This window comes from Bos indicus, chromosome 2 (assembly GCF_029378745.1).
Source record: "Bos indicus isolate NIAB-ARS_2022 breed Sahiwal x Tharparkar chromosome 2, NIAB-ARS_B.indTharparkar_mat_pri_1.0, whole genome shotgun sequence".
Taxonomy (NCBI): Eukaryota; Metazoa; Chordata; class Mammalia; order Artiodactyla; family Bovidae; genus Bos; species Bos indicus.
Genome location: NC_091761.1, coordinates 112448227 through 112466390, shown reverse-complemented (window position 1 = coordinate 112466390; position 18164 = coordinate 112448227). Strand labels below are relative to the sequence as shown.

Below are 18164 nucleotides of genomic sequence, written 5' to 3'. Positions count from 1 at the left end.
AGTAAAGCGTCTTGCTTACAATGCGGGAGACCTGGGTTCAATCCCTGGGTCAGGAAGATCCTCTGGAGAAGGAAATGGCAACCCACTCCAGTACTTTTGCCTGGAAAATCCCATGGACAGAGGAGCATGGTGGGCTACAGACCACTGGGTCGCAAAGAGTCGGACATGACTGAATGACTTCACTTTCACTTATAAAGAGAGAAAGAAGCTCAAAGTTTTCTTGGGATGCGGGTGGGATTTCAGGATTTGAATGTCTCCTGGTGTATTTACGAGATTTGCCGTAGGGACAAATCTCAGAGGCCGTCCGTGGGTTCCAACAAACCCTCCTAACTAGCTGATTTCTTAGAGTTCCTGGCAGTGCCTGTCACCAGCTTCTCCACTTTGTTGTGAAGAGTTGACCAGCTGGCTGCCATCCAGAAGCTGGTGATTGACAGATACCTGGGCATCTTTCCCAAGTTTCAGGGGAAAAAACGTAGTGAATAGAGTGTCAGCTGTCCAGGTACTGGGAGGCAAAGCTGATGACTTCCCCTAATATTTCCACCTGTGCTTTCAACAGAGGCAGTGTGCACAAATGAAGAGTACCGTGGAGCCCAGCTGAATCTGGCCACTGTGATGAGTGGAGGGGGCTATGAGGAATGGAGGCTATTACTGGGCATGAGGGATGGGAAGGCGTCAATATTTTAGGTTGTTCTTGGAGAAATAATAACCACAGAGGCAGCCAGTCAGAAAGGAGGTTGGTGGCCCCCTCCCCCATCCACCTGTTTCTTGGCAGTTAGGCAGCCATTAAATTAAAGAAATCTTTTTATTCCTGACAGATATGACAACCTCATGAGGAAAAAATAATGTTTTAACGCTAGATGGAAGATTAAAACAACATCAAGGAGGAAAACCTTTTCTATATAAGGGCTTAAACACTTGCCTTCTACAAAATGTTGTGAGTTAATATCTTTGTCTCAGGGGTATAATTTTTCTTCTTGAATCTTTAGAGTTATTTGTAGAATGGCAAACACTTTTCCAAAAACTGTCTAAAGTCTTGAATGCCTGCATCAGCTCTGTGAGTGAAGGACTGCAGAAAGGAAAGGGTAATTGTACTGAGGAATGAGAAAGTTACTGTCTTCACATGCCAGTGTGGAATCTAAATTAAGAGTTTTTTTTTTTTTTTTTAAAGCTTCAGAACTATAATGCCTTTAAAAAGTCTAATGATTTTTGGAAAGTTGGAGCAAAATGAATTCAATTACTGAATCACAGATGGTAATTAAAAATCAATGTATCCGTAATAAACTGTATTTATAGATTTTTCCATTGCAAAATGTATAGGATTTACAAAACTCAAATGATTAGAAGTATAGGTTAGATTTAGGAAGGAAAGCTGAGGGGCTTCCCTGGTGGCTCAGTGGTGGAGAGCCCTGCCAATGCAGGGACATGGGTTTGTCCCTGGTCTGGGAGAATTCCATGTGTCACAGAATAACTAAACCCATGCACCACAACTGCTGAGCAAACGTGGCGCAGCTACTGAGAACCATGCACCCTAGAACCCATGCTCTGAAACAAGAGAAGCCACCGCAGTGAGAAGCCCACACACCGCAACTAGAGAGTAGTTCCTGCTCACCACGACTAGAGGAAGGAAGACCCAGTGCAGCCAAAAATAAATACATACACAAAACTTAAAAAAGGAAAAAAACTGAATAGAAATGATTCCCTTCTGCAGATAACAGTGCCGTGCTTAGTTGCTCAGTCGTGTCCAACTCTTTTTGACCCCACGGATTGTAGTCTGCCACCGCCAGGTTCCTCTGTCCCTGGGGATTTTCCAGGCAAGAATACTGGAGTGGGTTGCCATGCTCTCCCCCAGGGTATCTTCCCAACCCAGGGATCGAACCCAGGTCTCCTGCACTGCAGGCAGATTCTTTACCATCTGAGCTACCAGGGAAGCCCACAGATAACAATCAGTTCAGTTCACTTCAGTTGCTGTCATGTCCGACTCTTTGTGACCCCATGGACTGCAGCACGCTAGGCCTCCCTGTCCATCACCAACTCCCGCAGTTTACTCAAACTCATGTCCATTGAGTCAGTGATGCCATCCAAACATCTCATCCTCCGTCGTTCCCTTCTCCTCCCACTGTCAATCTTTCCCAGAATCAGAGTCTTTTCAAATGAGTTAGTTCTTCTCATCAGGTGGACAAAGTACTGGAGTTTCAGCTTCAGCCATCAGTCCTTCCAATGAACACCCAGGGCTGATTTCCTTTAGGATGGACTGGTTGGATCTCCTTGCAATCCAAGGGACTCTCAAGAGTCTTTTCCAACACCACAGTTCAAAAGTATCAATTCTTTGGCGCTCAGCTTTCTTTATGGTCCAACTCTCACATCCATACATGACTACTGGAAAAACCATAGCCTTGACTAGACGGACCTTTGTTGGCAAAGTAATATCTCTGCTTTTTAATATGCTATCTAGGTTGGTCATAACTTTTCTCCAAGGAGTAAGCGTCTTTTAATTTCATGGCTGCAGTCACCATCTGCAGTGATTTTGGAGCCCCCCAAAATAAAGTCTGTCACTGTTTCCACTGTTTCCCCATCTATTTTCCATGAAGTGATGGGACCAGATGCCATGATCTTATATCTGAAGTTATTCTGCCCCAGATAAGTAGCAGGGAGGGAACACAGCTCCACCCATTAACAGAAAATTGGATTAAAGATTTACTGAGTATGGCTCTTCCTATCAGAACAAGACCCAGTTTCCCCTTCAGTCAGTTTCTCCTATCAGGGCAGACAGACTGAAAACCACAATCACAGAAATCTAACCAATCTGATCACAGGGATCACAGCCTTGTCTAACTCATTGAAACTATGAGCCATGCCATGTAGGGCTACCCAAGACAGAACTCTTTGTGACCCCAAGGACTGTAGCCTACCAGGCTCCTCCATCCATGGGATTTCCCAGGCAAGAAAACTGGAGTGAGTTGCCGCTTCCTTCTCCAGGGGACCTTCTCAACCCAGGAATCAAAGCCAGGTCTCCCGAGTTGCAGGCAGACGCTTTACCACCTGAGCCATCAGGGAAGCCCTACAGATAACAATACGTGATGTTAAATTTGGTTCTTGTACTGTTAAAGCAATCAACATATATAAAATGAAGCTAGAGTAAGTTATACCTTAACTTTATTGTGTTTTGTTTTTCACCACAGAAGTGCTTTTTAACTTGTGATTTATCAAGTCACATGATGTTCCGTTATGTGAGTATGAAATTTGCTCAGTCATGTCCGACTCTTTGGACCCCATGGACTATACAGTCTATGGAATTCTCCAGGCCAGAATACTGGAGTGGGTACCTTTTTCCTTCTCCAGGGGATCTTCCCAACCCAGGGATCAAACCCAGGTCTCCCACATTGCAGACAGATTCTTTACCAACTGAGCCAAAAGGGAAGCCTGAGAATACTGGAGTGGGTAGCCTATCCCTTCTCCAGCAGATCTTCCCAACCCAGGAATTGAACTGGGGTCTCCTGAATTGCACTAAAAGTGTTAATAAATTTCTCATTAAAAAAATTACAGTTAGAAAAATGTGCTTGTCCACATTTTTAGTAGCACAGCTATCAGAATTCCAAATGATTTTTAAATGGATATTTAGAACACATTAGGGTAGGTGTTATGTTTAGAGCTTGGGTGTTATTGAGTATTAGCCATGCCCTCCTCCAAGGGATCTTCCCAACCCAGGAATCGAACCCAGGTCTCCTACATTGCAGATTCTTTACCATCTGAGCCATCAGGGAAGTTTATATATTTAGAGCTTGGATGTTCTTATTGAGGATTATTCATTTTGAGATTCAACAGCAATGAGAACTTGCTTGGGCAGCCTTTCCTTATATTCAGGGAGAAAGTCCAGTCTGGGACATCTGGGTCCCAGAGAGGTACCTTCTCCCTGGCTCACAGGGGGGCCACTCACTCAGTTCCTGGATTCAAATGTTCCCTCAGCCACTTTTAGCTCTGACACCTTGAGCAAGTTACGTGACTTTTCTGTGCCTTAGTTTCCTTTTCAGTAATTTGGGGACAATGGTCTCTTCGTAGGTTTGCTGGAGGATTAAACCGATTTACGTAAAGTTCTAAAACAGTTTATGACCGGTATGTAGTAAATCCTCAACAGAGTGAACAAGGATTATTATTGACCTTAGAAAGCTCTCATTCTTTCTAAAGAATGGGCTTGAGTAAATATCTTTTGAATATACTTAGCAGCAGAGAGAATCATTTTCAGTGAACAGTTAAAATTATTTGGATATAATAACTTCTCTTCAAAGCCCAGGCATCCATTGTTCAAGAAGAAAATAAAAAGACAAAGGGGGAAAATTCCTGGCCAAGGGACAAGTTGGGAGGATTGTTTTAAAGCAATCATTGTGTTCAGGTGGCCTGGCAGCTACTGTAAACAGGGAGGGAGGGAAGGAGGAAACCAGAACCCATTGTGGGTCCAGAAAATGGATGTCTTTTCAACTAAACAGATTGCTATCAGCCTCTCACAGCCGACTCTTATTCCTTTTTGCCTGGTCATTTCCTTTACTGAGTGTCTGTAAGAACCACCCACTCGAGTGTTTCTCAGGATTATAGGTTTTTAGGTCAAACAGAAACCCAGGGAGCGCCTGACACAGCCCTGTACCCGCAGTTACATTATACACCGGCTGGATGACATGGACCCCGCTGCTGGTGTGTGTTGCATGGAGGCTGTTGTCCCCGAATCTGTGGAGATTCGTTTACAGTGTGGCCAGCAGCAACCAGGCATACAGGGTAAGAGCATGGCTCTGAAGTCCTGAAGCTTTCCTGTTGGGCTGAAGGCTGAGTGTAGGAAGCTCCCGCCCCTCCGATTCATTTCAGAAGCTGGACCTGCGGGCCCGATTCGCCAGCATCCTTTGTCATCCTCAGCACCCACGATGGATGAGATGCCGGAGCCCCCGGCCATGACTGTCCACCTGCTGGCCAACGCGGGGCAGGGCTTGCTTTTGCAGCAAACCTTGGATCAGCTCCTAGACTGCATTTGCCCAGATATCCGTCTCTTTCTTGTGTCCGAGCGGGCCAGTCCAGTGAAATACTATGACAAGTGCCACTCCAAGCGGTCACGCTTCCCGGGGATGTCTGTTCTGCTTTTCTTGAAGGAGAACCTAGGTGAGGAGAGGCTATTCCACGTGCTGGACTCCTTACAGCATTGGCCATGGCAGTGCTACCCCACTCAGAACGCCCAGGGAAGACCCTGCCCCTACATTCTTGCCAATCAGGAATTCTACAGCCTGGACAGCCAGATGCCCATCTGGGGTGTGAGGCAGGTGCACTGTGGCACCGAGATCCTGAGAGTGACACTCTACTGCAGTTTTGATAACTACGAAGACGCCATCCGGCTCTACGCAATGATCCTGCAGAGAGAAGCCACCTTGCAAAAGAGCAACTTCTGTTTCTTCGTGCTCTACTCCACTGAGACCTTTGCCCTGCAGCTCTCCCTGAAGCAGCTGCCCCTCGGAACATCGGTGGACCCCAAAGAGGCTTCAGTGTTGCAGTTCAAGGTCCAGGAGATTGGCCAGTTAGTGCCTCTTCTACCCCATCCCTGTGTCCCCATCAGCCGCACCCGGTGGCAAACACAGGACTATGACGGCAACAAGATTCTGCTTCAGGTATGTCTGTTTGGTCTCTGTGATCTCTAGATGCCCATGTAGCCGTGTGATTTGACAGCCAAGAGATGAAGTAATGTCGTGGTTCTCAACCTTGTTTGAATACCAGGATCTCTGGGGAGCTTTCAAACCTCCTCATGTCATGACTTCACCCCAGATCAGTTAGACTGGAATCTTTGGGGGCACCCAGGCTTGGGTAGTTTTTGAAAGCTCCTTGGATAATGCTAATATGTAACTTATAGCACAGTTGAGAGTCACTGATTTAATCAAATCCCCTCATCTGACAGAAGAGGAAGTTCAGCTGCTGTGACCTGGTAGCTTACAGCATGTAGTTTGCAGTAGACTCAGACAATGTCCCATTTTTCAGATTTTTCTTTAACCATGTTCCTCAACTAGACACAAATATTTTGCCCATCTTCCGGTTCAGAAATTTCATTAGTTCTTTCCATGTGAACCTAAGAAAGCTGAAGTTATAATTAAAGTTGGGAATGTTAATTATGTTGGGCTTCCCTAGTGGCTCAATTATAAAGAATCTGCCAATCTCCTGCCAATGTAGGAGACGTGGGTTCGAGCCCTGGCTTGGGACAATCTCATGGAGAAGGAAATGGCAACCCACTCCAGTATTCTTGCCTGGAGAATCCCATGGACAGAGAAGCATGGTGGGCTACAGTCCATGGGATCACAGAGAGTCAGACATGACTTAGTGACTAAAACAGAAACAACAACAAATGTTAAATATGCCGTCCTATGGACTTAACTTTAAAGTATCTTGCATCACTGTCAAAATTTACCCCAAATCAAGTTAGATGGTTAGAACCCTTCAAAATTGAGAAAAGCTTGAATTAAAAGATCTTCTGGTAAGCATCCTACTGAAAGCAAGCATAATTACAGTTACCACGTGTCATGTCTTATACTACATTATGTGGCAGTTGAACCTTGCCACTTAGTAGCACCATGATTTTTGAACCTTGGTTCCTTTGTTAGCACAATGAGGGTAGTATAACATCTTCCTAGAGGACAGGTTGTTATTTACACTAAGTGACCTGACATTTATAAAGAGCTTAAGATAGTGCCCAGAAAGCAATTTTAGCTCTTATTGTTTATATTATGCCCTAGACTAAGTATTTCACTTTGATTATTTTATTTAGTCCTTCTTACAACCTAGGAAGTTTTACAAAAGGCAAAACCAAGGAGTAGAGGTACCAGCTACTTGCTCAAGACACAAGATTAAGTGTTTACCTGGCTCAGAAACCAGGCAGTTAACCACTGCAGTCCAGTACTCTGTGTAAGTGTGTGTAGGCAGGGAGGTGTACGTGATATTCACAGCAAAGTTTCTGTCCTTGAGAAATGGTCAGGAAGTGCTTTAAGACCTACTGGATAAGGTAAAAACAGGCTAGAAGATGAATTATCCTTCCCTTTGATTAATTTTGTTCTCATCAGCTTTGAGTTATTAATAAAATATGAGTCATACTTATTCTATATGAAACGATCTCTAAATCCTTTACCTTCTCATTCACATAAGGCAGATAGACACTGTTTCTGTTAGTTGCTTATTATATAATTCACTAATTTGCAAGGCATCTAAAAATTTTCCTTCAGTCTTAATCTCCAGAATTCAAATCTCGCTGTCGAGCAAAAATATAATAAGTGCGTGCAGCAGGAGAGACATTTCTGTTCTAAAGGCTACCTGACATTTTTACTTCTGAATCATGGCTTATACAGCTTAGCTCCATTGGAAAGTTAGGTTGAATTTGGGGAGTGCAGAATAGTTTTTTGGATAAATGTCAATGAGGTTAGGCTTTTGCAAACGAAATGGGGAATTATCTTCTGGGAACTTCTATTTCTGGTGTCATATAAAAGTCCCTGAAGAATTCATGTACAAAGGATCGGATATAATACACTATATAAGATAACACGTTATAGCTACTTCACTCCTATAATGGGGTGAATTTTTCAGGATATGAAACCCATTGCAAACTTCCTTGTGGGGAGAGAGAATGAGGGGTAAATGCATTGGCTTTGTGTGAGCGTGTGTGTGTGTGCGCGTGCGTGTGTGTGCGTGCATGTGTGTGCAAGCCTTAATTTTATTTCTTTTTTAAAATTAAAATTTTTTATCTTTTTAAATAAATTTATTTATCTTTTAATTAAGGATAATTGCTTTACAGAATTTTGTTGCTTTCTGTCAAACATCAAGATGAATCAGCCATAGGTATACATATGTCCCCTTCTCTTGAACCTTCCTCCCCATCCCACCCCTCTAAATTGTTACAGAGCCCCGGTCTGAGTTCCCTGAGTTATACAGCAAATTCCCATTGGCTATCTATTTTACATATGGTAGTGCATATGCTTCCATGTTACTCTCTCCATATATCCCACCTTCTCCTTCCTTCCCTGCCCCGTGACCATAAGTCTGTTCTTAAATTGTTTTTTGTGCATAAGTAGCCTGGGTCTTAAGAAGGAGGCCGTGGAGCTGACTCTGAGCTCTGTTACTTCCCCAAATAGGCCACTGTGGTCAGCAGCTGGCTGCCAGCAACTCTGAAGATGATCCATTTGAGTTCTTCACCCCACAAGGGTCCCCTAAAATTTCTGGACTTCACGTCAGTTGTACCAACTTGGATCAGACTCTCTTCTCTGTCAAATGCACTCAGTCACTCACTCAAGGGAATGGGGTTCTGTGGATAGCTTAGTTCTGAGGCAGAGGCACTCCTCTCCTGCATCCTTAGGTTTTTTTCTGGACTCAGACTCTCTTGGGACTCCTGGGGGAGGGGGAACAAGAATTCCCAGGGAAGATCAGTGAGGGGACAAATTATGGGTAGCACAAATGACTGATGTCCACCACGGAAAAAAATAATACAATGCAGGAGACCCGAGTTTGATCCCTGGGTCAGGAAGATCGCTTGGAGAAGGGAATGGCAACCCACTCCAGTATTCTTGCCTGGAGAACTCCATGGGCAGAGGAGCCTGTTGGGCTACAGTCTATGAGGTCACAAAGAGACAGACATGGCTGAGGGACTGAGCATGCATGAATGCATTTACAGGAGAGTCATAATCACAAGTTCACTTCTCCACATGTAACCCTTCCTCAGGGCCGGGATGGACGTGTGTTGAGGGGGTTGCAGGGGGTGGTTTGCTAGATCCAGTGAGGGTGGTGGGCAAAGCTTCCCCGAGGGGTGAGACCTGGCCCTGCCTGAACTGGAGAGCCCAGAAGGAAGTAGCCAGATGGAGACGAGAGGAAAGTGTTCTGAATGGAGGAGATGATGGGTGAGAACGTGTAGAATAGCATTTTCTTAGCCATTATGTTCAGAAAGCACCCTATAGCCCCATGTGGCTGGAGAGAAGGGAGGGGGTTAGGGGAAGAGGATGGGGAGGTGGGCAGAGGCCACATCCTCAGGCACGTGGCCAGCCACTGGGGGTAAGCACCATGGGGACAGGGACCATTTTTGGTCCACTCCTGTATTCCCAGTACTTACAACAATGTCTGGCACATGGTAGGCAAAACCATTCTTGGGTGAATGAGCAAAAGCCTTGCCAAGTAGCTTCTATTTTATCCTGACTATAATCAGCAGTCACTGATAGAGCCTCTGAATGGTAGTGACATGTACAATTTGCATTATGAGATCAAAACGGGGGATATACATGGAGATGCTTTGTAAAGTGGAAACTGTAGTGTAGTTATTGTCTGCGTAAGAAGGATGCTGTGTCTCTCTCCATGTCTTTTCCTATATGACCTCTTGTCAGTGCAGACCGTCTGATGCTTCTCAGAGCCTGGGATATGTGTTTTTGAGAGATTGATATTAGGGTACATAGTAGATGCTTGGTAATGAATGCATGTCTGAATACGTGATCAGGAATGTCAGTGTTTATTCATTCACCAAATACTTATTGAATGCATACCTTGGGCTACCCTCTTCTCCACTTGGCAGTTTTCATCCTACAGTCTCACTCCTTAGTGGATGTAACTGTTGTTGGGTGTTTGACATAAATTAGGGGGGCTTCCCTGGTAGCTCAGCTGGTAAAGAATCTGCCTGCAATGCAGAAGACCCCAGTTCAATTCCTGGGTTGGGAAGATCCTCTGGAGAAGGGATAGGCTATCCACTCCTTGAGCTTCCCTGGTGGCTCAGCTGGTAAAGAATCTGCCTGCAATGAGGGAGACCTAGATTTGATCCCTAGGTTGGGGAGATCCCCTGGAGAAGGGAAGGGCTACCAGCTCCAGTATTCTGGCCTGGTGAATTCCATGGACTGTATAGTTCATGGGGTTGCAAAGAGTTGGACATGACTGAGTGACTTTCATAAATGTGGGGAAATTCTCAGTCATTATTGTTTCAAATATTTCTAGTATTTCATTCTCTCTTCTTCTGGTATTTCCATTGTATGTCAATTACTCTTTTTGTAGTTGTCCCAGTTTTTAGGTTGTCCATTCTGATTTGTACGTTTTGTTTCAGCCTGTGTTTTCCTCTCTGTTTTTCTTTTTCAAGGATTTTATTGGTATGTCCTCTAGCTCAGAGATCGTTTCCTCAGCTGTGTTTGGTCTACTAAGAAGCCCATTAAAGTCATTCTTTATTTCTGTTACAGTGTTTTTTTGTTTTTGTTTTTTAATCTTTTTGGTTCTTCTTTTAGGACTTCCATCTCTCTTTTCAGATTGCCATCCGTTCTTGCATGCTATTTACTTTATCCATTAGAGTCTTTAGTATATTAATCAGAATTATTTTAAATTACTGGCCTGATAATTCCAACATCCCTGCCACATCTGATTCTGATACTTGCTCTGTCTTTTCACTGTGCCTTTTTACCTTTTGTAATGTCTTGTAATTTTTTTTTCCCCTGATAGCCAGGATGATGTAGGAGACATAGGAACAGCTGTAAATAATGCTTTACTAATGTGGTGGCAAGGAGTTGGGGGAAGGGAGTCATTATAAGATTAGGTCTCAGTCTTAATGAGTCTATGCCTTGAACTTCACAAGCGTTTACACGTTTTTTCTCTCTTAGGTGGAAGAGAATGGCTAGAGTGGGCTAGAGTTGAATACTTCACTTCTCTCACATGAAAGGCTAGATGAAGCTGGAGTTGGGTATTCCTCTTCCACGGGTCAGTTCACTTCAGTCACTCAATCATGTCCAACTCTTTGCGACCCCATGGACTGCAGCATGCCAGGCTTCCCTGTCCATCACCAACTCCCAGAGTTTATCCAAACTCATGTCCATTGGTCAGTGATGCCATCCAAACACCTCATCCTTTATCATTCCCTTCTCCTCCTGCCCTCAATCTTTCCCAGAATTGGGATCTTTTCAAATGAGTCAGCTCTTCGCATTAGGTGGCCAAAGTATTAGAGTTTCAGCTTCTGTAGGTCAGTTAGGCTATGATGATACACCAGCATGTTAGACTTGGGTTGACTAGTTTCCCTGGAAAGAAGGCCTTTTTTCTTTTTGGCCACACATGTGGGAACCATGCAGTCTTTTTTTTTTTTCCTCAATGTAGGAGAAATCTTCTTGCTATTTCTTAGAATCACTTTTAGTAAGAGACAATATTTTTTTCCCTGCGTGATGTCAGATTTTCCTTAACAGCTTGATCATGTTTCAGTGATGCAGTCTCTTATTTCTCAAGTGTTTGGAGCCAAATGTGTGACAAATAATCTTCCTGTTCATCAAGGTATTTGCTAATGTTCCCTGAAACTCGAAAACACCTAGCTCTCAATCTGTAACATTTTACAAATATTTCTTAGAAAGATGTGCTCTAAATAAACAGAATCTCTACAAATGCATTTCAATTGCTTATTTGGCAAGAGAAGCTTCATTTTCTCTTGAGATTTATCTCAATCACTCAGCATTATGTTTCTCCTGAAAATTCTTCACTCCAACTGTACAACCTGCATTTCTATAGTAAAAATTTTGTACTTTCTTCTACCATATGGTCTAAGGACTTCTCTTAAAAAAAGGAAAAGTTGATGTTCTCTCTCTTAAAGATTGCAGAAATGACCATCCATAGGATGGATGTCCTTCTGCAGTTTCTTGAAAAGACTTTGTATCCACTTAATGGCCAATCATTAGGGGACATACATTTCTACACACAAACAATTTGATAGGCATTAAGCTTTATTTATTTATCCAACAGACATCTAGTGATTACTTACCACATGTTGGGCATTGTGCTAAGTACTGGAGATATAGTGATCAAGATGGTGTATAAAGTCCTAACTCTTCCAGTTGGCAAAGTCTAGAAGAAGATCTAGAGAATTTGAGCACACAACTGCAGAATAGCATGGTGACTACTAGGATACGGAAAGTACAGGCTGCCAGGACAGCAAGTAGTATGATTAATGATGATGAGAGTAGCCAACTGATGTTTAGGAACACTGTGTCCTGGGCACTGTTACAGTTTAAACTTCTCAGCAACTCTCTGACACTGGTACTTATTATCATCTCCTTCTATGTATGAGGAAACCAAGGTACAGAAAAATTAGGTAACTTGTTTCAAGTCCCACAACTAATAAGTGACAGAACCAATATTTAGGGGCACCTCTGATGGCTTCCCTGGTGGCTCATGGTAGAGAATTGACTTGCAATGCAGGACACACCAGTTTGATCCCCGGGTCAGGAAGATCCCTTGGAGGAGGAAATGTCAACCCACTCCAGTATTCTTGCTTGGAGAATTCCATGGACAGAGGAGCTTGGCAGGCTACATGGGATCGCAAAGAGTCAGATGCCACTGAGCGGCTTTCACTTTCACTTTCACTTTCTTTTCTGGTCGTTCAGTGGTAAAGAATCTGCCTGCCAATGCAGGAGACACAGGTTCAATCCCTGGTCCAGGAAGATCTCTGGAGAAGGAAATGGAACCCACACCAGTATTCTTGTCTGAAAAATCATGAACAAAGGATCTTGGCTGGTTATAGTCCAAAGGGTCACAAGGAGTCAGACGTGACTTAGCGATTGAACAACAACCCAGATTCAGTAACACGGAGAAGGCTTCTAGGAGGAAATGATGTGTAAGCTTGGAGTTGACGAAAGGTAGGAGTTTTCAGGAAAAAGAGTCAGAGGTGACATATCCCAGACAGAGGAAATAATATACACAAACACTGGCATTAGGAAAGAACAAATAATGTTCCAAGAATTGAAAAAGGCTCAATTTTGACAAGAGGAAGAAGGGGTGAATTAAGCTGGAGTAAGAAAGGCCAGACTGTGAAGGGTATTCATTGTTGTTCAGTTTATCAGGCATGTCTGACTCATTGTGACCCCATGGACTGCAGCATGCCAGGATTCCCTGTCCTTCACTATCTCCTGGAGTTTGCTCAAACTCATGTCCATTGAGTTGATGATGCCACCCAACCATCTCATCCTCTGTTGCCCTGTTCTTCTCCTGCCTTCAATCTTTCCCAGCATCAGGGTCTTTTCCAATGAGACGGCTCTTCACATCAGGTGGCCAAAATACTGGAGCTTCAGCTTCAGCATAAGTCCTTCCAATGGATATTCAGGGTTGATTTCCTGTAGGATTATCTGGTTTGATCTCTTTGCTGTCCAAGGGACTCTCAAGAGTCTTCTCCAGCACCACAATTTGAAAGCATCAATTCTTTGGTGCTCAGTCTTCTTTATGGTCCAACTCGGAAAAACCATAGCTTTGACTATATGGACTTTTGTCAGCAAAGTGATATTTCTGTTTTTTAATACTCTGTCTAGGTTTGTTATAGCTTTTATTCCAAGGAGAAAGCATCTTTTAATTTCATGGCTGCAGTCACTGTCCACAATGATTTTGGAGCCCGAGAAAATAGTCTGTCGTTGTTTCCATTGTTTCCCCATCTATTTGCTGTGAAGGGTATGAAAAATAAAGAAAGTGTTAGTTGTTTAGTTGTGTCCGACTCTATGAGGCCCCATGGACTATTGCTCACCAAGCTCCTCTGTCCATGGAGTTCTCCAGGCAAGAATACTGGAGTGGGTTACCATGTCCTTCTCCAGGGGATCTTCCCGACCCAGGGATTGAACCTGGGTTCCTATATTGCAGGCAGATTTTTTACCATCTGAGCCACCAGGGAAGCCCTGAAGGGTATGGTGGTCTATTTAAGGGATTTGATTTTATCTTAAGAAGAGCAGGGAGCCACTTGAAGCAGGAGGGTGACATGATAAAACTGTTTTCAAAGCTCCTCTGGTTGTAGAGTGGAGAATGGATTAGAGGGAGGCCAGGAGCACCCATGAGGTGTCCCGACAGATGGCTGTTGCAGTATTTCAACGAGTGATGCTGACATCTGCCCTAGGGTTAATGGCAGTGGACATGGAGGGACAGGAAGACCCGAGAAGTCTTTGGAAGACAGAGTCCATGGGAATGGGTGACATGGAGGATGAGGAGGGGAAAATGAAGCTCTTGCTTGGCTAGCATGAAGCAAATGATGCCAGGTTCTATGAGAGGGAGAAGAGTTAGCAGAATAGATTTAGTGAGAGGAGGGCGATGAGTTCACCTTTGGACATGTTGAGTTTTAGGAGCTTGTGCCTGGATGACGGTTGGATAGATAAGTCTGAAGCTTAAGAGATGGATCTGAACTATAATGACTTTCCGATGCCTTCATCAGTTAGATAATAGTTGAAGGCATGGGATTTAATGAGATTTTCCTGACAGAGTGTGCAGACTGAGAAGAGAAGATGGCCCAGGTTAGCACTGAAGAACTATGTCCTGTGATGAAACTGAGAGGGGTGGATGGAAAAAGAAAATCCAGAAGAATGTGTGGACATAGAAATTTAAGGAGAAATCTTCAAATGTAAAGGAGAAGGGTCAGCCTTGTAAAATTCCAATAGAGTTCAGGTAAAAATTAGTGACACGGAGGCTCCTCTAGATTGCATAGTCTAATATCAATCCTGAACAATTTCTGAATGTGTAAATAGCCAGATTCCAGTTCCAGAAGAGAAAAACTTTATTAGATTAAAGAAAAAGGTAGAACATAATGTCCAGGAAGCAAAGGTGGCAGCTCATCCTGTTGAAGGACTGTACCTCTTACTTCTATTCAGTTCAACTGACTTTATTGAAAGTCTGCATGAGCACAGCATGGCAGAAGCCTGAGTATGATGTAATCTGTTCTTTGAAAGTGAAGTGAAGTCACTCAGTCGTGTCCGACTCTTTGCGACCCCATGGACTGTAGTCCACCAGGCTCCTCCATCCATGGGATTCTCCAGGCAAGAAAACTGGATTGAGTTGCCATTTCCTTCTCCAGGGGATCTTCCCAACCCAGGGATCGAACCCAGGTCTCCTTCATTGCAGGCAGACGCTTTAACCTCTGAGCCACCAGGGAAGCTGTTCTTGGCACTTACTTAATGGAAAACATTAACTCTTCTCCTTGTCCCGTAGGTCCAGTTGAATCCAGGACTTGGTGTGAGGAATGGTGAGCCTCCTTTTCTGAATGGCACCTTGGGAGCTGACACTCTTCCCCATGGCTCCAGGCTGACCCCTGTCTCTGCAATCAGGACCCTAGAGTTGAGGAGTCGAAGGATTCGGGGCAGGAGGTTCAAGGTGAGCTCCGTGGAGCTGCCTGAGCCTGGTGGGCGGCCAGTGTCAGACGGTTCCAGTAACACTTGGTGGAAAAGCGCTGGTGGCTCAGCTCAGCCCAGCAGCCCAGCCACGGAATCCCAACCGCAACTGTCTTCTCTTCACCTCGAACCCGGGGCCAGAATGAAGGTCCTCGGCCGGGAAAACAGCTTCGAGAAGCTGGAGGCAGAGACAAATGTTGACACCGGATTCACCATGGTCAGTTCTGAACCCAGGCCATCTTTTGCAAGCAGATTTCCAAGGAATCTTCAGACCCACCAGCCACCATCATGCTTGTCAACCTCTTTCTCAGGGTCAGCTGCTTCCAAAAACAACAGGATCTTTAAGGAAAGGGTTCACCCCTTGCCACTTGCTGGCCAAAGGGACCTTGGTGCTAAGAAGATACTCTCAAAATGTCCCCTTCCTCTGCCAGTCCAAGGTGAAGCAAAAGAAGCAGAAGAAGAATTCTTTATATAGCATAAGATGACTATGGTTTTCTAAAACTCGAGATCAAATAGGATGTTCTAGAAATGGAGCACTGACCTAGAATCAGCCTGTTTCTTGTTCATCTGAGGGGGCCTGAACGTGAGCCATGCATCGATCTGCATCACTTTTATTTCAAATGTTCCAAGTCTAGTGGTGCTGTGTGGTGTTGATGAGTGGTTTTTATTTGCTGTCGTGGTCATGAGGGAATTCAGCCAACGCACAGGGAAAAAGACCAATGGCTCACATCCTTGGGGACACTCTAACCCAGCTGGGTGTGTTGAGTTCAGCCTCTATCAGGATAATTGCATTGTATGCAAATGAGTCAGATGTGTTATGCAATGCTGATTAGTGACTGTAATTTGGTTTTAATTTTTACTTGGGCTGCATAGCTCATGCCCCCGGGACAGAATTGGACTATTTATTCTTTAGTGTTTTTTTAATTTTTATGTGACCTCATTTGGTAACTAGGCCCTGTTCACCACGAACCCTCCAGTGATTTTTGCCTTGGAAGTTGTTTGCATCTGGAATGAGTTAACATGCAAAATGTTTTGAAAATTGCAAACATTTTTTTTTTTCCTGTTTAATGAGCAGCAACCCTGGAAGCCAAAAAAAATCAGGTTAAAAGTGAAAGCTAGGCTCCAGGGTTTTCTCGCTCCTCCATTTCTTGTTTGTTTCTGTACTACTCTAGTGGGGCCGGTGGTTCATATAATTAAGCAGAGTGGAGTGGGATGTGACTGGATGATTCAAAATCTCCACCGAGTGCGGCAGGAAGATTGCATTGGTTTCGTCACTAGAGCAGGACTTGGGTTCTTTTGGCCATGTACAAATTGCTAAATTCCTTTGTAATTCTCATTCATTCATTTATACATTCACTGATGTAGCAAATTGTATCAAACACCTCCCTTTGAATAAGACATTGACATGGTGCACATAGGTTCTGTGGCCATCAAACCCAAAACTTGTTTATGGTTTTGCCTTATGATAAATCCATTCTATCAGCTTTTAAGAACATGTTGGAGTGCAAACATTTCCCTGGGGAACGTTTCCACAATTGATACCACACTTGCTGCATCAGACTGTATGAAGAACCCGTGGCTGAAGATTGGGCATACTGTGAACTGCAATTCTAATCATAATGGGCAAATACTTAATTGCTCACATGGTGTCTTGTTTGATTGGGTTGATACTCACATGTTCAAAAACACCTGAGGTCTGTGTGTTTCAGTTAATTTATTAAGGTTATTTTATTCCAAGAACTTCATTTTCCAAAACAGATGATAAGTGACTATAAATGCTGACTTAATCGCTGGATCTTTTGAAGACCCTAACACTTACCACACCAATTGCAGAGAAGGGTGAGTTCAGACTTAAGGCTGAATCTCATGGTAGCGAGACTGGACTGGATTTATGTGCTCTGTCTGTCTAAAAGAGTAGAAATGGAAGACAGCTGCAAATGGACAAAGACAAGACTTATAAATGGATTTTTGTCCTTACACTATCAATATATTCTCATCCCCATCTTTTTCTTTCCCTCAGATTAGAGTTAGATCTTAGAATGTGGAATGAAGAACTTTTAGTATAGTTTTCTATAATAGGTGTTTAAAAAAAATTAAAGTATTATTTAAACTGAACTATTGAGCTGCCTTGAAAAGCACAGCAGGAAGTTTTCAGGTTTCTTTCTGGCTTTTTTGAGGTTATCTAATTCCTTTAGCATAATACATGGGTAAGAATAGAAGTACATGGAAATCATGAAGAATATTGAGGAATTTGAATGATAACTTACAAAATTGACTTGTAAAATAAGAGTGTGCTTATAAAGTATCACCTTCTCTATCCTCCTGCTCATGACAGGAATTCAGTTTACCATGTGATAGGAGAGAAATACCAGTGGGTGGATGAGAAAGGCCCAAATTTGGGTCTTAGTTTTAAAATTTGCTATTTATATGTAACCTTAAACCTTTGATCTTCTGTTGCCTTATCTTCTGCACCAAGGTTGTTAGAAAAATCAACATTTGCATATGCAAGCATTTGGATATTGTTAAACACTGTAAATATGTAAGATATTATAATTTCAAATGATGCTTCATACCCATATTTTTAAATGTATTAACAATAAAGGATTTTTTAAAAACAACCTTTAGTAAAAGCAATGATAAAAGAAAAAAAAGAAAATCCAGTTCTCATATTTTTGCAATATGTGTCATTTTTGTTTATATATCTGGAGGAAAATTATAGGATCAAATATATCCTAAAAGTTCAAAAGAAATTACATATAACAAGAGATAAACTATGAACTAGTCTAATCCAATTTAACAAATTATCCAGATTCTTTACTTACTTGTACTGTATTTCTTGAAATGTAAAATGTATCATGAGGGACTTCTGATGATCAGATAATTGTATATTTTTTATAGGTATATTAAAACTCAGTTGCATTTCAGTTGTTTGGCTCTTTTTAACCTGCATAGTATTCACATTTTTTTGCAAGCATTATTTGGATATTGCTAAACAATAGAAACGGTAACATTTGGAAGCTTGCAAATGTG

The 18164-nt window shown here is 43.0% G+C and overlaps 1 protein-coding gene across 1 annotated transcript; it reads left to right on the top strand.

Annotated features, from left to right (window-relative positions):
• The first annotated feature begins 4478 nt into the window (after positions 1-4478).
• Positions 4479-18058, top strand: FAM124B (family with sequence similarity 124 member B). Its single transcript, XM_019977733.2, has 2 exons — positions 4479-5639; positions 14956-18058. The coding sequence occupies exons 1-2, from the start codon at positions 4908-4910 to the stop codon at positions 15607-15609; spliced, it is 1386 nt and encodes a 461-aa protein (XP_019833292.2). The 5' UTR covers positions 4479-4907; the 3' UTR covers positions 15610-18058.
• Positions 18059-18164: the final 106 nt, after the last annotated feature.